The sequence below is a fragment of the Colobus angolensis genome, unplaced genomic scaffold (assembly GCF_000951035.1).
Source record: "Colobus angolensis palliatus isolate OR3802 unplaced genomic scaffold, Cang.pa_1.0 Scaffold184, whole genome shotgun sequence".
Lineage (NCBI taxonomy): Eukaryota > Metazoa > Chordata > Mammalia > Primates > Cercopithecidae > Colobus > Colobus angolensis.
The window spans coordinates 2,935,340-2,959,525 of NW_012114977.1; the positions used below are offsets into that span (position 1 = coordinate 2,935,340).

The following is a 24,186-nucleotide window of genomic DNA, read 5'->3' on the forward strand; positions in this document are numbered from 1 at the left end:
CCCGAAAGGGCCCTGAAGCTGAGAGCTGGTTCCAGGACACCCAGGTGCCACAAGCCACTTCACAAGAAAGGGAGCAGGGCTACCTCCCTCTGGGGATGCCCACGTGGAAGGCAGAGCACATCCCAAGGCAGCCACAGGAAAAGCCACATCCTCAAAACACCCTGGGCAGGACTTCCACTGCAGGAGCCAAGGGCACCTCTCAAACAGTCCCTGCGCTGTTCCAATGCCTCCTCGAGGACGACGACTGAAAGCTGAAAAGCAAGGCTCCTCTGCGCAGCCCGAGAGCTGGCTTCTCTAAGGGGCTGGGCCATCCAGATTGCTCACAAAAGTACACTTCCCACACCTGAAGAATCAGGTGTGGAAGAATCTCTTCCCACACCTGAAGAATCAGGTGTGGAAGAATCTCTTCCCACACCTGAAGGACTCTTTTAGCCATAGCAGGAGAAGCTGAGTTGGTGGCAGCCATACCATGGCCCCTCCGAGCCCAGGGAGGACATGGCAGATGGGACATTCTAGGGTCCTAAGCACAGTACAGTGGACAGAGTCAGCATCAAAGACCAACAGCGGTGTGCTCCCCACACTAGAGGATGTCCCAAGGCTGAGACTTGCCCAGTGCAATGGCGGAGCGGCTGGGATTGGCTCTCTGCAATGGCAGGGTCACCCTCCCTCTCCCACCTTCCTCCACCTCACCCCGCACTTCCCAAAGCCAAACCACTATTGAGCTCTCCTTAGTCATCAAAGCCAAACCGCTATTGAGCTCTCCTCAGCCATGTCTCCACCCAAGGGGCAGACACCTTCCCTTTCCACTAACGTCTTCCCCAGGAAGCTCTAACCAACCAACTGGCCAACATTTCTCCAGCCCCGATCAGGTTTCTGTAATCACCAATCCATCAAAACTTCTGTGTAAGAGTCACCAAGGCCCTCCACATCCCCAAATCCAATGGTGACCCAGGTGTCCTCATCCTTCCAGACCTCTCCATAGCACACGGCACAGCTATCCATTCCCTCTTTTTCAGAACATGTTCTTTTGACTCCTAGGACACCATAGTAACAGCACCCAGCACTACTGGGCACTGACAGGGTGCCTGGCAGTTTCCCAGCGCCTCCTCTCCAGCTGGACTCTCCCTAGGAGAATCCTACCCATTCCCCTAGCTTTAAATGCCATAAATATGCTAATGACCCCAGAATTTACAACCCCAGTCAAGCACCAGATATGAATGTCTCAAAGGCATCTCGAAATCAACATGCCCAAAATGGAACTCCTGATTTATCTCCCCCTAGGCCTTCACCATTTCAGAAAGTGGCACCATCACCACCAAGCTGCTCAAGCCAGAAGCCCGTGAGTCATCCTCGAGCTCCTCCATCACCCTCAGGCCACAGACCAGATGTATCATTTCTACCTCTGAAATATCTCCAATTTATCCACTTATCTCTCTCCACCTGGCCACCACCCTGGGCTGAGTGGCCATCATCTCTGATCCAGTGATGCTAAAACAACCTCCTCCCTGGCCTCTCTGCAGTTGTCCTTGCCTCTTCCCTTAATTCTCCACACAGCAGCCAGAGTCATCTTTCTTATCACAATTTTCACAATGCACTGCTTGGCTTCAGAAGCTCCTCTCCAACTGTACTCAGAAGTCCAAACTCCTTGCTGTGGCCTGCAGGGCCCTGAGTGATCTGGCCCCTGCCTGCCTCCCAATCTCAACCTGTGCCTCTGTCTCCGAGCCCTGCTGCCCAGCCACACCCTTCCCCCCTTTCCCTCCTGCAAACTTCTGCACATGCTATGCCCTCTGCATGTGATGCTCTTTCTCCCCTTGATCTGACACCAGGCTTCCCATTCCTCAGGTCTCAGTTTAAATGTCGTCTTGCAGATAAACTTTTCCTGGCCAAGCAGATTGCCCCTCTCTGCCCCTGTTATTCTCTCTTTCTGCATCCTGCTCATGTCAGCAGCATTATCTAGATGCTTGTCTGTCTGCTTGCTCACCATCTGCCTCCTCCATCAGACTGTCAGCTCCAAATGAGCAGAGACCACCAACACTGTGTTCTCCAGGGGGCAGTCAATGTCTAGCATGGTGCCTGGCACAGAGTAGGCACAGAGCAAATAGTTGTTAAAGAAATAAGCTGGCCAAGCGCAACGGCTCACGCCTGTAATCCCAGCACTTTGGGAGGCTGAGGCGGGCAGATCACGAGGTCAGGAGTTCGAGACCAACCTGCCCAATATGGTGAAAGCCCATCTCTACTACAAATACAAAAATTAGCCGGGTGTGGTGGTGCACACCTGTGGTCCCAGCTACTCAGAAGGCTGACGCAGGAGAATCACTTGAACCTGGGAGGCGGAGGTTGCAGTGAGCCAAGATCATGCCACTGCACTCCAGCCTGGGTGACAGAACAAGACTCCATCTCAAAGAAAAAGCAAAAAAAAAAAAAAAAAGGAAGAAAGAAAGAAAGAAGCCAATGAGGTAGTAATATAAAATGAGAATATTAAAAAACAGAGGCCTGATTGGGAAGAAAAATATTAAAGGGAAGTCACGTGATGTCATAGGAAGGCTACAGACAAGTTCTAGAGAGTGTCTGGAAAACCAGGGGCAAGGGGAGATACAGGATGGGAGCCAAACAGGCTTGATGGAAGGGAAGTCAGTCTAGATGTTATGAACGTAGTGTTTGTGTCTCCCCAAAATTCATATGTTAAACCCCTAATCTACAGTGTAGATGGTATTTGGAGATGGGGCCTTCGGGAGGTGATTAGGGTTAGATGAGGTCATGGGGTGGGGCCCTCATGATGGGATTAGTGGCTTTATAAGAAGAGGAACAGACACCAGATTGATCTCTCTCTCTTTCTCTCCTCTGCCTCTGCGTGCACACATCAATAAAGACCGTAAGAGGACATAACCAGGAAAAAAAGGCCCTCACCATGGGGCCTTTATAGATCAAGGTGCCATCAAAACCCAGCCAGGATCTCAGATCTCCAGCCTCCAGAAATGTGAGAAGTAAATGTTTGCTGTTGAAGCCACCCAGTCTATGGTATTCCACTACAGCAGCCTGTACTGACTAAGATACCAGGCAAGGAGACAGTCCATGCCAGTGAGTGAAAGCAGAAACACTCAGGGAGCCAGTGTGAACAATGCAAGACCAGGATGGCTGAAAGTGTGTCTGCCCCTGTGTGAACAAACACACACCCAGTTGTAGGTGAGGCCTCTGGTATGAACAAACAATGCTGGCTTGCATTCGGATACTCCCTGCATAAGTGACACGTCACAAATGGGTCACTCCTCCCCAGCCACTCAGAGATGCCTGGGTCCTCAAGCAAACTCCACAAGTGGGAGCCTTAGCCAAACAGGATCCGCATCTCATCTACCTGGGGTGTGAGCCTCTGCAGCCCAGATGCCTTGAGAGAACCCTGTAAAGTTAAGGTCAAGGCTCTATGCAGCCCTGCCAAGCGGTAGCAGCCACAGCAGGGCAATGCATGAACCCTATCTTGTAAACTAGAGCTCTGGTTTGGAGCTTCTCTCTGTGTTTATTTCCCCAGAGGTTTTAGTAAAGTAATATCCAGCATTCCAGCCTTGTCTCAACATGTTGAAGGAAATTCCAGGAAGGGTCATTCCGGGACCCTTGGCCCAGAGTTAAAGAGTGAGCAGAGCCCCTACTGAGACCAGCAATAGCAGCCACATGGGATCCCCAAAGGGAAGCTGGATCTCAGGGTCTCGGCTCCTTGCAGTTAGGTTCTTCAGGAAGGGGGTGGCCGTTTTCCCCCACACTCCTCTGCACAGCTTTGCTCTGGGGCTGGATGTGGCTGTTGGACTCTGGACACTGCTCCAGGCCAGGTGGACCCCGGGTGAGATTTTACTTCTCTGTGACTCATCTCCCCTAAGAAAGGGCTGCTCTGCAATGCCAGCAGGGTGACCCAGGGAAGACTTAGTAGAATTGGAATTTCAATAGAACCTGAGTAAAAAGCTATCATCTACACACTTGTAGCTGCAATGGTAGTGGGGCTCCTCTCCCACAGCAGATGCAATAGACACAGAGTTCTCCCCTTAGGCTCTAAGTGCCACAAGGACAAGGACCTCTACCTACTTCATTAACTCTCCCAGTCAAACATAATGCCTGGCCCAAAGTGGATGACCAATAAAGAGTAGTTATTGGTCTTTAAATTATATAAAGTCTCTAAATTAATAAAGAAATGGTCACAGGACCCCCCCACTCCTCCTGCTGTTGGTAATCTGCTGGCCCTAGGAAGGACTGGCTGGGTTCCGTGGAGCATTCACGCTGCCCCTCCTATGCCTGTGGCAGGCATCACTAATCAATCACAGCCCTCTTTGCTACTGAGCCAGGAGCCAGACTCAAAATCCTTCTTTAGGGAGCCAATCCAAGTTGGTCATCTGGAGAAGGAAGAGGTTCCTATGCTTTGGGAGATCAAGGAACCCTTAGAGAATCTAATGAATGCAACAAACTTCCTTCTAGAAAATACACACAAAACTTTCTGTATAATTTCAAGATATTCAACGACCTCTCCTTTAAAGGGAGGGAAGGCTTGGAAGCATCACAGTCCACCTACCCCTGCTCAAGTAATCATTTGCTGACGTTTAGACATGATCTGCTAAAAGCATCAGCCAACAGATCCTATGGGAAGCCATTAAGCTGAGGGACAGTCCCAAGGAGCCAAGAATGAAAGCCAGACCTGTTCGTCCACACTGCCTGAAGATACTGAACACCCCCTATGCTGGGCAAGAAGGAGAGTGTGTGGAAGGGACTCCTTCCCACCCGCTGACGACAGCCTTGAGGGAGGTGAGCCCAACTTCCTCTGCTTCCCAACAAGCCTCTCTGACAAGGGCAGTGTCCATTTCAGGAAAGGGCCTAGGTTGCCAGGGTAGCTCCAGGCTGGAATCTATTTATACACATCCTCAGCACCCAGAGGTGAAATTACAGCCCAGGAGATGGCACTGAGCCAGTAAGGAGTTATTTATGTTCTCTTGGCAGACTAAGAGGAACAGGGCATTTCAGAGGACCGCTTCCAAATGAGGCCTGGTAGGGACACAGTTTAGAAAACAACAGCATCATCCTCCCATGACCCCCCAACCACCACACACACGCACACATGCACACACAATCTGAGACCATCTTTGCAATGGCTGTTAAGCTGAGAGGGTAAAAACTGAAAGACTGTGTTTTTAAAACGTAGATCTTGGCCCACTGTGGGGGCTAGAGTCAATCCAGCCAAATGCCATGGATGCATTCCAAGAAGTTCTCCAGGCTTTCCAGGCTCCTTATCAGAAGTTTTTTAAAGGAAACGTCTCTCCTGGTCTATCCCTAGATGCTCACTTAGCTTAAGCCCACAGCCCTAAGGTTCGTGGGATATGAACCAGACAAAAACCAAAGACAGAGCCAAGGTTCCTGAGATGCAACTTCAAAGCCAGGTGGAACTGTCAGTAGAGCCCAAAGCTTCCACTCCCAGAGGCTCCATCCTCAGCCACTGACCCCAAACTGGTCCAAGTTCAAAGGATGATGGGGGGATTCAGAAGTGCTTCCCAAAACCCCGAGGCCCAGCAAGCAGATATCCTTGTTTAACCAATGCATCTTTAAACCCTAGATCAAAGGAAACCTCCAACATTTTATCGCTGGTGACATTTAATAAGACAGCATGCAGAGCCTGCTAAATCTCACACGGGTGATGGACGAGGCCTGCCACACGGTATGCCGCACAGCAAATCGATGCACTTTCTTTCATGTAGTGCCAGGTGAGGTGGGCTCTGGAAGAGCCTCCCCCAAGAATCCTGGGCCAAGATTCACCCCGCAGGAAGCCTGGGCATCTCTAGGCCAACTCTCTCGGTAGGAGGAGGGACCACAGGGGCCAAGCAGGCATGGCTGCATCAGGGCTAGGTGCCATAGCACTGCAGCATGGGCATGTTCCTAGGAGATGGCCAAGAGCTGGAGCCTCACTTTCAGAGTTGCAAGCCCAGAGAGGTTTTCCCAGGACACCCATCAAGGCTGGCTTCATTCATTAAAGTACCAGCAAAGGCAGGCTGGGGGTCCTGCAATTCCTGCTGAAAACACCCTGGCATTGGGCTCTCCATTTTCAGAATGAAGATTTCCACCTGCGGTCCCCATCCTGGAGGGCAGAAACCTGAAGGAAGTCAAACCAGGGAAAAGAAGAAGTGCATCCCTTCCCAGGCATAGTCGAGAGCCACGACCCAGCTTCCTGCTCTCCAGGGGCCCCTCTTGAGCCACCTGTCACCTCTGATGCTGATAACAGGCATCCATAGGACACCTGAGCACTTTTGTGGATTCTGGGGAAAGCAATGCTTGGGTCAGCAAGTCAGGCCTGCAACAATGTGGAAAGAAGCCACTCCTCTCCTTCCAGGCCCTTCAAATACCTTCTCCCACACCATACACCCTGATGAGGTTGGCTGGGCCACTTCCCCTTATACCAACAGCTCATCTCTCCAGTAAAATAACCTCCCGTGGAGATGGCAGGAGCAGAGGGAGAAGGCAGACAGGAAAACTGCTTCAACAGAATCAGAACCATAGACTTATAAGACCTCGGGGTCCCTACAGATGACCTGGTTCAGGATCCTCATTTGATAGATGAAGACCCCCCAGGGCATGAGGAGTGAAACGGCCCACCGAGGACCACGCAGGAGGCCGAGGCAGGTGAAGAGTAAAGGTAGGTCCCCTGACTCTGGGGCACCACCACAGCCACCTCCATCCACCACCTGCAGTGTCTGTGCGTCTCAGTCTCTGTGGCTCTGGATGCATGTCTCAATGCACCCCGCCCCAAACCTCAACTCTCCATCATGCGCAAGGTTCCCTAAAGGACACTTCTCCATGCTCCTGCCAGACTTTTCCTAATGCAGGTTCCGCCCTCATTCCTTCCCTACCTCTTCAGGACCATATTGAAATTTGCATGCAGATGGGTGTGTTGGTGGGAGATAGGGAGAGATGGATCGGAAGAACGCCCTGCTTCAAGACCAGGAGCTCACCCAGTCACATCCTGGAGCAATCAGAATTTCCTACTCAGGATCCCAGGCCTCCTAAAGTGAGCCATGTACCTAATTCAATAATCCAGACACAGCACTGTCTGTGGGCCCTAGAGTCGCCATTGTTTAAATTTATTTCCCAGTGCAAGAAGCTCATCTGCTTGGCTCAGCACACTTCAGAAACTGTCAGCCCTCAGCTCCCGGGATTCCTCAGTCCTGACCCTCCCAATACTTAGTGCTATTTAAATGCCCTTTCGGGTTCCACCGTGTGAAGTGTATCACTCGATTCCCCTGTTCCCTAGCTTCCCCCCACCTCCAGAAAAGAAAAAAAAAAAAAGAAAGAAAGAAAGAAAAGAAAAAATGCTTCTAGTTCTTTAAACAGACACAGACGTTCTTTAAACAGACACAGACATTCTCCAAGCCACAAATCACCCTGCTCCAAATTCCCCCATCTCAGGGCTGCAGACCCCATAGGAGCTGTCCACTACATTGTCGTATTATCCATCCTTCCTTAAAGCAATACTAATAAAATGGGTGCAGTGTCCCAGTCACTCCTCTGCCCAAGACGCCTAGTTCGGACACCTGAGCGGCTTGATTCCAGGCCCCGTCGCCAGGCCCCCTGCAGTCCTCCAGCTTTTGAGTGCACCTGGCCCATTCCTATGCTTGGGTCCTGGGCTTGGATTCATGCTGGTCTTTTCCAGTTCCTTCAAGGTCCAGTTCCCGTCCGTTCCATCATTCCATGCAGCTGTGTAGGATGCAGCCCCCAAAGGTCATTTCAGCATTCAGAAGAAGCAGCGAATGTGTCTCAGATCATGACCCCATCTATCCTGATTGGGGGGTTATGTGACCCATCAAGCCTCCTCTTTATCCCAGCAACAAAGAAGCTCGGAGCTCAAGTTCAGTCGCGATGGCAAATGGCAGCGTGGCCACATCTGCTCCCTCCTCCTCTCTAAGGCTGGCCCTCCTCATTGTGGTATGCATAGTTTCATCTTCAATCGCCTCAATTGGTTTGTGTAGGCAATAAGATGTATTTTTTTTAAGTAAGCAAAAGACAAAAACCCACCTTCTTCACAGAGCTTTCCCTGAGCCCTGCAGCTAGCTCTGGGATCAGGCCCTTCTCCAAACCCCAGGAGAGCTTGTTCTGCAAACTACACAAAGTAGCACTTCCCCTTCAGTGTGCACAGGGCCCCGGCTCTCCCTCCCCATCTCCTGTCTCTCTGCAGCCCCTGGCCCTGGCCCTGGTTCCTTCTGAAGAAGGTAGCTTGTGCCCAATGCCTCTACTTCTGCCTCCCTGCCAGGCCTGGGCCCACTGCAGTCCATCTTCCACCACACAAACACACGTAAACATGCACATGCACACAGGCATACACATATGCATGCACACATGCACACACAGGTATACACACTCTGTGAGACACCACAGCTCGGTCACCTCCTCCCTCTGAAATCCCCTTCCCTTCCAGTCTCACATCCCTCTTCCTTTGCCCCACCCTTAAGCACTGGTGTTCCCAGTAGATTTCTGCTTCCACTGTTTGCTCCAAGCCTTATCACTTAAACACCGAGGATGCCCAAATCTTCAGGCATCTCCAGCCCAGACTCCCTCCTGAGCTCTAGCAACCCCTCCTAGGCCATCTCATTTACTGCTGTGGCTTTGATCACCAGTAAATTACCTAATAACTCCCAAACCCATCTCTTCTTTCCAGCCTCATTACTGAGGTCAAAATCCACAAGTCCAAGTGCCCCCTAGGTGTTGCCATGAAGTTGGCAATAGTCCTCCAGGTCCCTCAAATGCTGCATGTCCAACACCACCCCGACTGAATGGCTCCATCTCCCCAGAGTTACTCGACTAGGAAACATGGTAGATACCATCCATTTATCCATTCAAGTAACCTTATGGAATGCTCACCACATGCCAGGATCTACATGCAGGACAGGGTGTGGAGTAAACAAAACAGAAATAGTTCTTGCCACCAGGGTTCTATCTCCAGGTGACTTTCAGCCAGTCACCTAGTCCCATCAAGGCCACTTCCCAATTTCCTCTGAAATAATCCAGTTTTCTCCATACCCACACTCACTGTCTTAGTCTGGAGCACTCAATAATACTGGAAAGAAGCAGTTTAGCTGGAATCTGACTCTGAAATGTATGGCTGTGTGACCTTCAGCAAGTTACTTTCTCTGTAACTTGCCAGATGTTTCCTCATTGACAGATAAAGATAATAGTACCTACCTCAGTTTTGTTGCAAGGATTAAATGAGACATAAAGCCTCTAGAACAATGTCTAGAACACAACAGGCAATCTATAAACACCTGCACCCACTTCTATCCCCATTTCTCCAGCAGCCTCCCCCTCACTCCCATCATGGCCCACTCTACCCATGCCCAACACCTGCAGCTCCTCAGAGCCCAGGTCCTCTCCCACTTCCACCCTGTGCCATGCTTTTCCAACAGCCTTCTTCCCCAGCTTTCTCCTTCTTGTTTCTCAAGGCTCAGCTCAAGGCCTCCTCCCCTCCCCAGGACATGCAGGATGTGGCAGATGCCCCTCTCCTGTGCTCTCTCCTCTGGGAGCCCACAGCCTCATCCCACTGAATTGGGATCACCTCCCTCTTTGTCTGTTTCCCCTGTATCCTCAGGCCTTAGGATCAAGAGCTGCACACAACCGAGTCTCAATAAATACTTAGCAAAGAAAAAAGACAAACATGAGAATTACATAACGCCAAATTTCAACTTAGTATAACCATGCACCCCCCCCAAAAAAAAAAAACAACTACTTTCCTAATAATGAGCCTACACGTGTTAAGCACTTACTGTATTCCAGGCTCTGCGCTAAGCTTTGGACATACGTTATGTCATCTAATGTTCACAATAACCCTGTGACGTGAGTATTTTTACTCCTGTTTTATAGGTGAAGGGACAGAGGGTCAGGAAAATTTTATAAACTTGCTCAAGATTACACAGCTAATGAGTGGTAAAGTCAGGATTCAAAGCTAGGACTGTCCGACTCCAGGACCCATTCCTCACCCCGACCCATTCCTCACTCATATGATCCACTGAGACTGGATTATATGTCAATACAGAGTGAGCTCCCTCTTTGTTTTATGAGAGCACCTTTCCTGATAGCCACGTGACATATGTTGGGATATTAGACAGAAACTTTCTTTAGAAGTAGGACAATTGTCTAAAGGCCATATATGTATATATGTATGTGTGTGTGTGTGTGTGTGTGTGTGTATATATATATAAAGCCAGCTCACTCTGTATTCAGGTCCGATCCAGTCTAGTGTCGGGGTAAGGAATGGGTCCTGGAGTCGGACAGTCCTAGCTTTGAATCCTGACTTTACCACTTATTAGCTGTGTAACCTTGAGCAAGTTTACAAAATTTTCCTGACCTTCTGTCCCTTCACCTATAAAACAGGAGTAAAAAAACCCACGTCACAGGGTTATTGTGAACATTAGATGACATAACATATGTCCAAAGCTTAGTGCAGAGCCTGGAATACAGTAAGTGCTTAACAAGTGTAGGCTCATTATTAGGAAGGTAGTTTTGGGGGGATACATGGTTATACTGAGCTGAAACTTAGCTCTATATAATATATATAAGTATATATATGTGTGTATATATGTATGAGTCTGTATACACACACACACACACACACACACACACATATATATGTAGAGACTGAGTCTTGCTATGTTGCCCAGGACAGTCTCAAACTCCTGGCCTCAAGTGATCCTCCTGCCTCAGCCTCCTGAGTCGCTGGGATTACAGGCATGAGCCACTGCACCCACAGGTCTCTTATTCCAAGGCTCAAGGAGTCTATGGTTTTAAATTATAAGCTCCTTGGGTTGTTCGTTTTGGTTTCCCCAGCTGAGCCGAGAGTAAGCAAAAGATACACCTGTTCTGAGTGGATGAATGAACGAATGAACAAAGTAGATGGATGGATGCATGGATGAATGAAATGCAAAATTCACTTTGCACATGTCCAAGTCAGTTTTACCCTTTTTGACAGCCTCTCTGCTGGACTCAGGGTCATAATTCAATGCACCCCAAGGAATGCAGAGAAAGCAAACCACAGCCCAGCAATGCAAGCCCCCTCCTGCCAGCACCCCCGGGGCTGCCGCGGCACTCACCGGCACAGGTGGTCAGTCCGGCACACACCGCGCAGGTCCAGGCAGTTGGGCTTCTCCTTGTCCTCGTAGGAGCAGCTGGGCAGGATGGTTTGCCGGCGGCGCTCAGCACACGCCTGGTCTTGGCAGGAGCAGAAGAGCATGCGGTAGGTGTACTCGCTGGGCACCCGGTCAAAGAACTGGCGCAGGGCCTTGTGGCACTTGCGGCGGTTGCAGCGCTCAGTGGGCGAGATCTCGCGGTTGCAGATGGAGATGTAGGAGGAGCGCAGCTTCTTGCAGTTGTCGTTCAGGTTGCAGGCCTTGGCAGCATCCAGGCAATGGTTGCTCTTGGCGCTGACCACCGGGTCTGCCCCTGTCCCTGGAGGAGGAACAGGAGTGCTGGTCAGAGGCCATGTGCCTCAGTTTCCCCCTTTGTGAAATGGGGATCATTTCACAGGACCTACCTCCTAAAGCTGTGGTGAGGAGTAAAGGAGTTAATATACAGGTTGAGGGAGTGCTTAGGAAGCGCCTGGTGCAGGGTGAGCTGTACCATGGCAACCTAGGACAACAGTGGACTTAAAACTCATCACAAGCCTAAAAGGCAAGCAACTAGGTGTGTATGGCCCTGTTTACAAATATGGGAAATAAAGTGACTGGCTCAGCGTCATACAACGAGGGGGCCCCTATGCACCCACCAGCAGGACACTGGCATTTGGGGTCAGACAATGCTCATGATGGGATCGTCAGCAGCCTGGGTACAGACAGCACACACATGCCCTCCTGAGGCATTCTGGTGAGAGCCAAATGGGAGATCACCTCACCCAACCTTGTTATTTTACAGATAAGGAAACTGAAGCACTGTGTGGGCAAGGGGCCCGCCCGAGGTTGCCCAGCACAGGAACCCGAGTCACACCCAGAAGTGCAGTTATGCCAGCGAGAACCGTCGATGTAAGCTCCTCATCCGTTCTTCATCCACCCTACAAATGCTTTCCAGTATTTCCTGAGCACCACTCTCTCCACGCAAGGCCCCGCAAAGTGGTGGGAAGGACCCAGGGTGAGGCAGGCTCAGGCCACGGGTCCCTCTCACAGGGGCCAAGCGACTGAGCACTTCCAGCACACAGTTCCTGGTGTTCTAATCACTTGCCCATTAAAGATTGATCAGGTCCTACCTCTGCACAGCCCTCTGCCAGGTGCCGTGTTAGATATAAAAGTGCAAGAGGAGGGCCCACTCTGGAAAAGCTCACAACTCCAGCCAGCAAACCAAGAGGCAGAAGAGCACAATGGCCAAGGCTGGCAGTGTTCTAGAGGTCAGCCATCACCATTCAACTCCTGGCCGTGATACTTACTGGCTGTGTGACCTGGGACAAATGGCTGAACCTTTGCCTCACTTTCCTTGTCCGCAAATTGGTATCTACCACACAGGGCCTTCGTGAGCAAGAATGAAACAGCTCGTTTTTTTCTCTCTCCCCTACGTCATGATTTTGCTGTCTTCTAGACCATTCCCATCAGCTATTACATCACCCATCTTCAATTTAAAAAAGACCTCTTCGTGACCATACCCCTCTTAAGCTACCACTCCATTTTTCTGCTCCCCTTTAAAGCAAAACCCCTCAATCAAGTTGTCTACACCAGCTGTCCCCTGCTGTCCTCCCATTCTCTCTTGGACTCACTTCAGCCGGGCGTTTGGCCCCGCCTGTCTGATGGATGCTCAGGAATCCACGGGCCTCATCTCCCTCAGCCCATCGGCAGCACTGGACACAGCCGATTCCTCCCTCCTGTCTCCTTCCACTCTCTGCCGGGCTCCCTGCCACCTCCCCACAGTCTCCTGCACAGCCTGCTTTGCTGGTCCCATCTTCCACACCCAGGACTCAGCCTCCTTTTTTCTACATGTATCTTCTCCCTGGGACTCTCGGCTCATCTCATGGCCTGAAACACCATCACTGTGCTTCCAACCCCCAGATTCCAACTCCTGGATGAGACCCTGCCCTGAGCCCCAGACTTCTCTGTTTATCTGCCAACTCAACACTTCCAATTGCAAGCCTAATACCCAAATCTCACACTTAACACATCCAAACCCAACCTCATATTTCCCCCCAAAACCTGGAGCTTCCCTCCACCTCTGACAGCCTTCCTCATCCTGCTGGAAACAACTGCATCCTTCCAGTTGCCAGTGCCAAGACTCCCGGCGCCTCCTTGACTCCTCTCTCATTCACACACTGCCAAACCCTGGCAGCTACACCTTCAAAATACAACCAGAATCCAGCCACTTCTCACCACCACCACTGCTGCCACCTGGATCCGAGCCACTGACACTGTGCCTGTTAACAGCCTCCTTCTCCCAGCCTCCTGCTCTGCCCTGTGCCCCCATACCCCAACCCATGACAATCTTCTCTCATCACAGCAGCCGGAGAGAACCTTCCAGAACCTACAGCAGAGAGCCATCGCTCCTAGGCTCCAAAACCCCCCGTGGATTCCCCAGCTCATTCGGGGACTTCAGCATGGCCTACGATGTCTGATTTGCTGTGGCAGAACAATTTGTGCTTTCTGAAATGCTGTCCGCTCACCACACACGGCTGCTGAATCCGAAATGTGGCTAGGGCATTTCACACGTTCACACAAGGCCCTGAAACACATACCAGATTTTGAAAATGTAATAAGAAAAAAATAATGTAGACTGGGCACGGTGGCTCACGCCTATAATCCCAGCACTTTGGGAGGCCAAGGCAGGCAGATCATCTGAGGTCAGGAGTTCGAGACCAGTCTGGCCAACATGGCAAAACCCCATCTCTACTAAAAATACAAAAATTAGCTGCGCATGGTGACACGTGGTAGGCTACACCCAGCTACATGGGAGACTGAGGCAGGAGAATCACTTGTCGCTTGAACCCAGGAGGCAGAGGTTGCAGTGAGCCAAGAGCACACCACTGCATTCCAGCGTGGGCAACAAAGGGAAATGCTGTCTCAAAAAAAAAAGAAAGAAAGAAAGAAAAGAAAAGAAAGAAAACAATAATGTAAAGTATCTCATAATTTTTTACTTTGATTACACATTGAAGGGGTATTTTTGATCTATGATGTTAAACAAATGTAGTAATAAAAATAACTTCACCTGTTTCTTTTTTGTGATTACAAGCAAATGTAGAATTATATATGTGATGCATACCATATTTCCATCAGCCAGCAAGGCTGTATATGGCCTCACCTCCTATACCTTTCTCCTGGCTCATTTTACTCCATTCCAGTCAACCCAGCCTCCTGGATATTCCTGGAACACTCCCACCATGGCCTGGCCACAGAGCCTTTGCACTTACTCTCCCCTTGGCCTGGAAGTCTCTCCCTTCCAACCACAGCCATACAACCACTCTCCTCATCTACTTCAAGACTCTGTTCAAATGTTATCTAGTATGTGAGTCCTTCCTGACCACCCCACACATAGTAACAACACCCCATGCACATTCCATGTACCCTCTACTCTGATCTGTTTTCCCCACAGCACTCATCACTGTCTGCCATGGTATGTACTTACTTACTAATTTGTTTGTTTGCATCAAACACAAGCTCCAGGAAGGCAGGGCTGTGCTCAGTGCTGTGTCCCTAGTACCCAGTGTTTGACACGCAGGTGCTATGCAATAGGTATTGAAGGGCTGATGGAATAAGTGTATTTAGGCCAGTGTCTATTTTACAGTAAGTGCTCAAAAAATGTTGGCTAATATTATTAAGCAAGCAAAATGGTACAGAGTAGACAACAGTGATCGACACAGGACCACGTGGGGCTCAGCCCAGACCTGAAACTTGGGGGATGATCAACGAAGACTAAGCCATTCACCCCAACCCTCTGTCTGGCCAACAACAGTCTCTTTTTTTTTGAGTCAGAGTTTTGCTCTTGTCGCCCAGGCTGGAGTGCAATGCCACGATCTTGGCTCACTGCAACCTCTGCCTCCTGGGTTCAAGTGATTCTCCTGCCTCTGCCTCCTGAGTAGCTTAGATTACAGGGACCTGCCACCACGTCCGGCTAATTTTTCTATTTTTAGAAGAGATGGGGTTTCACCATGTTGGCCAGACTGGTCTTGAACTCATGACCTCAGGTGATCCACCCACCTCGGCCTCCCAAAGTGCTGGGATGACAGGCATGAGCCACTGCGCCTGGCCAACAATAGCCCTTTAAAGGCAGAAAGAGAAAAGTGCCCTCTCGTTGTAAAAATAAAAGAGGGGAAGGTACACCCAGACAGAAGAATCTTATTCTGTGATAAAAGGAAATGAGCTATCAAATCATGAAAGGACATGGAGGAAACTTACATGAAAGGAGACATATATCATACCCTATGATTCTAACGGTATGACACTCTGAAAAAGGGAAAACAGGGAGATCAGTGGCTCCCAGGAGTCAGTGGGGAGTAGGGGAGGAAGAGGCAGAGCATGGAGCATTTTTAGGGCAATGAAACCACTCTGTATGATACTGTAATGGAGGATGCATGCCATTAGACGTTTGCCCAAACCCAAAGAATGTATGACACCAAGAGTGAACTCTAATGTAAACTCTAGGCATTGCCTCATAATGATGTGTCAATGTAGGTTCAAGAATTGTAACAAATGCCTCCCTCTATAGAGGGATACTGATAGCTGGGGAGGCTGTGCCTGGGGAGGAGTAGCAGGTAGATGGAAACTCTGTACCTTCCTCTCAATTTTGCTATGAACCTAAAACCACTCTTAAAGAAATAAGCCTTTTACTAAAAAAAAAAAAAAAAAAAAAAAAATGGAGGCTGGGGGAAATTAAGGCAGAAAGAGAATCAAGGGAATTGTTTTCCCAATCAATCCATTAATATATAGTTAATGGGGACCCACTATGTGCCAGGCACTTCCTCAGACACTAAGCCTACAACCCTGCCAGAGACACAGCTAGGGACAGAGGACCAGCCCATGCCAATGTGAGTTCTGTGTCAGGGAAGTCAGGTGTAGAGAGAAAAGCATCCTGTCCAGACTTAGGGTGGGGGGGTGGGTCCTGGAAGCAGTGGTATCTCTGCTGAAACCTACAGGAGGACTCAGAGGAAGTGAAGACAGCAGTAAAAGGATCCCAGGCACAGAGGGGAGCAGGGGCAACCGCTGGGAGGAACTGCAAGCAATTCAATATGACTGAACATGGAAACCAAGGCAAGGACTGCCAAGACAAGGGCCTTCAGCAACGTTGGGGCATGTGGCCTCTCAGGCAATTCCTTGAGCTGCTACCAAACCATTCTGCCCAGGCCAGAAGGACTCCAGGATCCCTGTCAACACAAGGGCTATTGTGGGGACACTGCCTCTAAGGGACAGGTTCTCCCAAGCCAGCCATGAGATGCACCTGTCAGAGGCTGGCTGGCTGCTGGCTGGAGGAGTGGAGCGGCCTGGGGCCAAGGTGGAGGAGAGACAACAGGAGGGACCCCAGAGAAGAGGTTAGCAACTGCAAGCGGAATGGCAGCTAATTTAGGACTGCGGCTGCCCCCAGGTTCCCCAGGTGCTCCGTTCCCACTCCTCTCAGCAGGTTCCTGTGCTAGTGCTGGTGTAATTATAGCCTCCGTGGCTTCCATTTGGAGCTTGAATAGTGAAAGCTTTTGCTAGGGGGCAGAACATGTAAACTCCTGGGCCAAAACTTGGTAAATTTCCTAGGAAACAAAATAACGAGAAACGCAGCTCCTACCTGGTTACCAGGAAGATGCCCCCTCTAATCCTCCTGGTAGGAACCGGGTTCAAGTGGGCCGGATGATGGGAGAAAGGCCCCCAGGAGCGGGCCTGGGCTCTGAGGCTCTGCCAAGCACCTCGCCAAGGAGGCAGCCTGCACTGTGTTTTCATCATGAGGGAGATGATGGGGTCAGGGCTCGGCACAGGGACAGCCACTGCCATCTGCAGCAGGCTAACTGGACGCACACCCCTTCCAAGACAGTCACTGTCCTGCCATCCACCCTAAGGCTCCTGTCCCTCCAGTCGGGAAGGTGAGTCCCCACTGGGAAGAAGGAGGTAGGGGATTCTAAACACAAACCTCACCTACCAAGACCCCTCACAATCCTTGCCTGGCACGGGGGCTACAGCCCCTGAACTAAAATGTGCACAAGGTGGGGAATGGGGATTCAGGAAACCCAGCCCTTTCCGTCTCCCTGCCCCATCCCCTGCACTGAGAGCTGAGACCACACAAGACCTGAGAGAGATTCGGGAGCTAGAAATTGATCCCAGGCCTGGGCTGGCCCTGGAGAGCCTGAGCTCAACACGTGCTCCAGCGCCAGCCCCAGTGGGTCTCCCAGGCCGGCTGAGAGCAGCCTTGATGGCCAAGGAGTAAATGGTAAACAGCTGCCCAAGGGAGAGGGAGGCGGGATTTAACAACACTTGGCCTTCTCCAAAACCTCAGTTAAGTCATCCTCCCAGCCCTCGGCTCCTGGCCCTGGGGGACACTCTGGCTTCTTCATCTCCTCCCCTCCTCCTCCCTGGGTGAGGGCCAGGCCGGGGGAGCGCAGCCAGCCAGGGAGCACAGCCAGCAGCAGAGGGGCAGGCCAGCTGGGGGATGCACGACCAGAGGCTGCAGTTCAGCCTCCCCAACAGCCCTGCCCCAGCCACACCCAGCCCAGCCTCTCCTGTTAATTCCTGGGGTGCTGCCCTGAGCCAAGAGCCCATCTGCACCACTGAGCTGTGGTTCCAGACAGTGGAACTCCCTATCCCCAGCAGGCAAGCATATGAGTGCTCTTTAAACTCATATTCTTTAAATATGTATTTCACTTTTATATTGAGATGGGTTTACCAAACTTCAGTTTCCTATCTCGTTTTGGTTATATTAACAGTACCACCTCTACTACGGACGTTTAATTAATTTTTTCTTTAAATTCCTTAATGCTTTTTTTTTAAGACGGAGTTTCACTCTGTCACCCACTGGAGTGCAGTGGCATGATCTCAGCTCACTGCAGCCTCTGCCTTGCAGGTTCAAGCGATTCTCCTGCCTCAGCCTCCTCAGAGTAGCTGGGATTACAGGCGCCTGCCACCACACCCGGCTAATTATTTTTTGTATTTTTTAGTAGAGACGGGGTTTTGCCATGTTGGCCAGGATGGTCTCAAACTCCCGGCCTCAGGTGATCCGCCCGCTTTGGCCTCCCCAAATGCTGGGATTACAGGCATGAGCCACCACGCTGGGCCTAAATCCCTTAATTCTTAAATAATGAATCTGTTTAAATCCTTATTGACTCACCTTTTACATTTTTCAATACCTATCTAGATTTATCCTAAATGATAACACCTACATTGGTTTTGAACGTTTCTAACACATTAGAATGTAGTAAAGATAAAAATACGTATTCGTCGGCCCCATCTCCCATTCTAGCAGTGGTGTGCAATGCACTCAGAGGAGGAAGTCACTGGTTTAGAGAAAAGGCGCTTGACCTCTGGTGCATTTGTGACTCACAGGCCCCACTGAGTCAGGAGCTCTGTGGCTAGCACCCGGGCATCTGGATTTCACAAGCTCCCTGTGATTCTGAGGCCACCTTCCAAAGACTGAGAACCAGTGCTTAGGGGAGGAGCAGGGCTGCCCTTGGCCCACTCCCCAAACACACACACACACACCTCACCCAACACACAATTTAGCAAACCCACCCTTCACAGAAGATGGTCTGTGGCCAGCTATTGTCATCTAAGCACACCCCCCAACAGTTTCATCCCCCTCTGCCACCTCCTGACAGAGAGGATCTTCAAGGTAGACTTTCCAATAACAAATGAGCCTGTGGGCAGAAAGGAGAGGCTCCCCATCCTGTAAAGCCTCCCAGGCAATGGGGACCCAGGTGTTTTAACCACCCTTCCTACCTCCTAGGAAACTGCCCCTCATCCCATTTGTAGCTGCAGTATCTGTCCCTGAGCCCACCCTTGGCCCCTGGGCCAAGATGTAGAGCTCTACTACTTAAATAGGGGTTAAAGAACGTGGTTCCTAATTCTGTCTCTGCTTCTCCAAGCTGAAGAAGACCCTAGGTAAATCTTTGTGCCTCTCTCGGTCTCATTACCTTTTTTTTTTTGAGACAGAGTCTTGCTCTATCCCCCAGGCTGGAGCGCAGCGGCGCCGTCATGGCTCATTGCAATCTCCACCTCCTGGGTTCATGCCATTCTCCTGCCTCAGCCTCCCAAGTAGCTGGAACTACAGGTGCCTGCCACCACGCCCAGCTATTTTTTTGTATTTTTAGTAGAGATGGGGTTTCACCGTGTTAGCCAGGATGGTCTCGATCTCCTGACCACATGATCCGCTCACCTCGGCCTCCCAAAGTGCTGGGATTACAGGCATGAGCCACCGCGCCCGGCCTCAGTCTCATTTCTTTACCTGAATAATGACAGGTTTTGAACTGCATAATCCCTTACATTTTGTGCCTCTCCCACTTACCCACCCAACACACCATGCAAGACGCTGAGGGATGAAGGGCCAGGGAGAGCCCTGCTGTCTCACCTCGTTCCTTCAAGCCGGAGCCACAGGTCCACCGTAGCAGGCTAAAAGGAGCCTACTCTGGTACTGTGCAAACTCAACAGCATGTGTGCACACCAAGGAACACACACACACAGATCCCCAACAATACCCACCTCTCCCGGAGTAGAACCTGAGTCCCTGCATTAGTAGCCAGTCAACAAATATTTTCATACACCAACTACATGCCAGGCCCTAAAATCCAGCTCTGAGAAGGAAAGAAAGAATCTTCCCTCTCCTGCAGCTTTCATTCTAGTGAGGGAAAGATTGATAGTAAACACATAAATACATAAATAAGGTCGGCCGCAGTGCCTCATACCTGTAACCCCAACGTTTTGGGAGGCCAAGGCGGGCGGATCACTGAGGCCAGGAGTTACAGCCTGGCCAACATGGCAAAACCCCGTCTCTACTAAAACCACAAAAATGAGTTGGGAGTGGTGGCGTGCACCTGTAATCCCTGCTATTCGGGAGGCTGAGGCAGGAGAATGGCTTGAACCCAGGAGGCAGAGGTTGCAGAGAGGCAAAATCGCACCATTGCAACTCCAACCTGGGCGACAGAGTGAGGCTCAGGCTCAAAGAAAGAAAGAAAGAAAGAGAGAGAAAAACAGAGAAAAAGAGAGAGGGAGAGGGAGAGAGAGAGAGAGAGAAGAAGAAGGAGGAGGAGGAGGAGGAGGGAGAGGAAAGGGAGGGAGGGAGGTCAGGCAGGTAGGGAGGGAGGAAGGGAGGGAGGGAGGAAGGAAGGAAATTTAAAGAAAGCAAAATAAGGGAATTTAAAAGAGAATGACCAGCTGGGCACAGTGGTTCAGGCCTGTAACCCCAGTACTTTGGGAGGCTGAGGTAGGTGGATCAGTGGAAGCCAGGAGTTCAAGACCAGCCTGGCCAAGAGAGTAAAATCCCATCTCTACTAAAGATACAAACATTAGCCGAGTGTGGTGGCAGGTGCCTGTAATCCCAGCTACTCAAGAGGCTGAAGCAGGAGAATCGCTTGAACCTGGGAGGCAGAGGTTGCCGTGAGCCAAGATCGCGCCACTGCGCTCCAGCCTGGGAGACAGAGCAAGACTGCGTCTCAAAAAAAAAAAAGAAAAAGAATGACCAGGGAATGAGGGAGGGCCTTTCCGAGGAGATGACATCGAGTTGAGGTAGAATGACTAAAATGACGGGCAGTAATGGACCACACACAAAAAAAACATGGAAAGGGAATTCCAAGCAAAAGGAGGAGCAAGCACAAAGATCCTGAGACAGCTATGAGCTTGGCACATTCCTAGTCAAAACAAAAGGTAAGGTTGCCGGAGCTTCCCGGAGGAGGCAGAAGTTAGAGGAAGTAGAAGTCAGAGGAGAGGGACAGTCAGGAGAGACCTTGGGGGGCAGGTAAGAATTTCAGATTCTATTCTAAAATGCAAAGCCCTGCAGAGCATTAAGGAGGAAGGCACATGATCTCATTCACTGACACATGGAACTGAGGGTATATCTGAGGGTGGCAGGCAGAAAAGGAGACCAGTCACAGGTTATTGCAGTAGCAGGAAGCTAGTGGAGGCTGGGGTGGGGTGGTGACTGCAGAGAGGGCAAAAGGTGAACCCATTCTGCATATAATTTAGAGATAAAGCCAACAGGATTGCTTGTATTTTGAGTGGGAGGAGAGAGAGAAATCAAGAAAACCTCTTGGGTTTTTGGCCTTGGGCCAAAAATGGAGCCTCCAAAAATGGAGGTCTTGGGCCTCCATTACTGCCCGTCATTTTAGTCATTCTACCTCAACTCGATGTCATCTCCTCGGAAAGCACCAAGTAGAGGCCAAGTAGATGGAGATATCATCTCATGAAAAAGAAAAGACTTGGAAAGAAGAGAGGCAGAATGAAATGGACCATTCTGTTTTTGACTTAAGTTTGAGATGTCTATCAGATGTCAAAGCGGAGATGTTGAATAGGCAGAAGGGTCCACAAGCCAGGAGTTCAGGAAAGAGGTCTGGGCTAAAGACACAAAACTTGGCATGGTTGACACTGGAGGCTGTAGAAAGTCACATAACTCAGTGAGGCTCCCTAGGTTGGGGATGAGAACAAAGAAGAGGAAGTAAGTCAGGACACAGCTCCATTATGTTCAATGGAGGCTGGAAAGGAGTGGACCTTGAGCTGGTGGAAAACCAAGAGATGCTGATTTCATGGAAGGCAAGAGTTTCGAAAAGAAGGATGGTCAACTGACACCCCCAAATAATTAGGGGCATAAGGGTGAGCGGAAGGGCAACTCACAATGAGATGTAGAATAAACAAACTCTCAGCAGGGTTGGAAGGAAGACAGGAAGGGCAGCTAGAGAAAGGGAGGGTCCAGGAGCAGAGATTCCAGGGAGTTGCCCCTAATCCCAGTCCTCCCTGTAGGGTTAAAGCCACCACGACCATCACCTCCACACCTCATGCTGGATGACTGTCATCTCCACACCTCATGCTGGATGAGCATCACCTCCACACTTCATGTTGGATCTCCTCATGGGGCATCTAACCCCAGTCTGCCCTCAAGATCCATTTATTTTTTGCAACAAACACTTACAACCCACTGTGTGGAAAGTAAGCCTGGATTGACGAATAAAACCACCAAGTCTCCTGCCCTCCTGGTGCTCACATTCTAGCTCAGGTGAGAGATCACAAGTAAACAGATGGAAACTTTCCTTTTTGAGTGTGGGGTCCCAGAAAAAGCAGAGACCCTGGTCCAGCAGTGGCTTGTGGGGAAGACGGAGGACCTGGCTGGGCCACTATCAGAGCAAGTGTGCACAGGTTGTGTAACCTCTTTGAGCCTCAATTTCCTTACCTGCAAAACTGAGATAGAATACCTACCTGCCTACACAGAGGACTATGCTAAGAAAAAAAGGGACAATGTGAAATGAAAATACCCCTTACAGTTTCCAACCCTTAGTGCACAGGCAATGATGCTTGTTTAAAAAGGTGTCACCTGGCCGGGCGCAGTGGCTCACACCTGTAATCCCAGCACTTTGGGAGGCCAAGGTAGGCAGATCGCTTAAGGCCAGGAGTTCAAGACCAGCCTGGCCAACATGGTGAAACCCCATCTCTACTAAAGATATGGAAATTAGCTGGGCGTGATGGTACACATCTGTAATCCTAGCTACTCAGGAGGCTGAGACACGAGAACTGCTTGAACCAGGGAGGTGGAAGTTGCAGTGAGCTGAGGGCTCTCACCACTGTACCCCAGCCTGTGTGACAGCGCGAGACTCTGTCTAAACAACAAAATAAAAATAAAAATAAAAATAAAGTGTCCCGTGGCTGGAAAGGTCCTCCCTCCCATCTCACCTCTCAGGCTACCTTCACATTACACTGCCCTGCTAGGAAAAGAAGACAGTCCCTTGTGCTCCGACCTCTACACACTATGCTGCAAAAGATAAAACGGTTCCCAGTCTTCCCTTTATAAGCAAAAGATCTTCAGGGCTTCCTCTGCTCCATCCCAAGCAAGATCTCGGGGCATCTTCCTCCCTTCTGGGCCCCTTCACCACCGGGAGTGGGGGCCAAGAGCACCACAACATCTAGCTGGAAGCAATACATCGGTGTTCCCATCCCCAGTAACTAACAAGACCAATCCCAGAGTCTTGCCTCTCAGTCCTCTCAGTTGTCAATCAAAGCCCAAGGATCCAATGGGACCTGAACCCTTTGGGGAACCCTTGTCCCCTACTGCTCTGTAGGTCAGGGTGCCCACCCTCCTCAAATCAATCCTGGGAAGTCTTAGTTCAAGCTTCCTTATAATCTCAACTTGCTTTCTGAACTTTCCCCTCATTCCCAGCCCCACCATGACACTGGGACCACCCAGCGCTCTCCAGGTGAACCTGCATTTTTGAAAGCAGGTTAACCCACCAAAAATCAATTTGACGAATGGCAAATACACTGAACATCAATTTGAAATAAAATCAATTTGGAACGTTTCAAACTGCATTTTATATGTTGTCAAATTTTAACCACACTTAAAATTCTTTCTCCAAGTCCTCAAATTTCAGGTTAGTCTTAATTTTGTGGTTCTGACAACTAAAAATTTAAGTTCTATTCTTTCACATTCAAAGGAATTTTTTCAACCACTTTTGAGTGCCCTATTTCTTTTGAATATAGTTTTGGTATTTGGGTTTTCTTTTTAAATATTTGAGGTTTTTACCGTTCTCACACCAATTCCCACAATGATGAGTTGGGTTTAATTTTGTATTTGTAACCATTAAAAACCAAATGTGAGGCATTTCATATTGATGCGATAACCTAAATCTTTCCTCAGCATTTTTTATTTGATGGTGTAGAAAATGGACATAGGATTTGAAGCACCCATCACAAGCTAAACTTTTGTTTACTGATTATGAAATATACTTTTCTCACCATAAGAAGTCCACATCAACTCATGACCCTTAGCTCCCCAAAAACTGAACATATCTTAAAATACAGCTATGAAGACCATTGACAAAAATCTTCAAAAGCCATGAAAACCATTAAATGTTAATTTCTAAAACTATGAAAAACAATTCAAAGACTTAGTTTGGGTAAATCAATGCATTTTGTAAAATCAGTGATTCTGTTATTTAGCATCCTAATTTTGAAAGAAGTGGCCACTGGGCAGCTCATGGATGGCTGGGGATCTCCTTTCTCCTCATCATTTCTGCCCCATCTGTCCTCCTAGGAAGTTCACGTCATCAGC

The 24,186-nt window shown here is 49.8% G+C and overlaps 1 protein-coding gene across 3 annotated transcripts in view; it reads right to left on the reverse strand.

The window, feature by feature from the left end:
• GFRA2 (GDNF family receptor alpha 2) overlaps positions 1-24,186 on the reverse strand; it is a 100,496-nt gene that overhangs the window by 48,513 nt on the left and 27,797 nt on the right. For all 3 annotated transcript variants that reach the window (XM_011939796.1, XM_011939798.1, XM_011939797.1), the window contains one exon: positions 11,097-11,451. In XM_011939796.1, the coding sequence (XP_011795186.1) occupies positions 11,097-11,451 (355 nt within the window). The remainder of the gene's footprint in view (positions 1-11,096; positions 11,452-24,186) is intronic.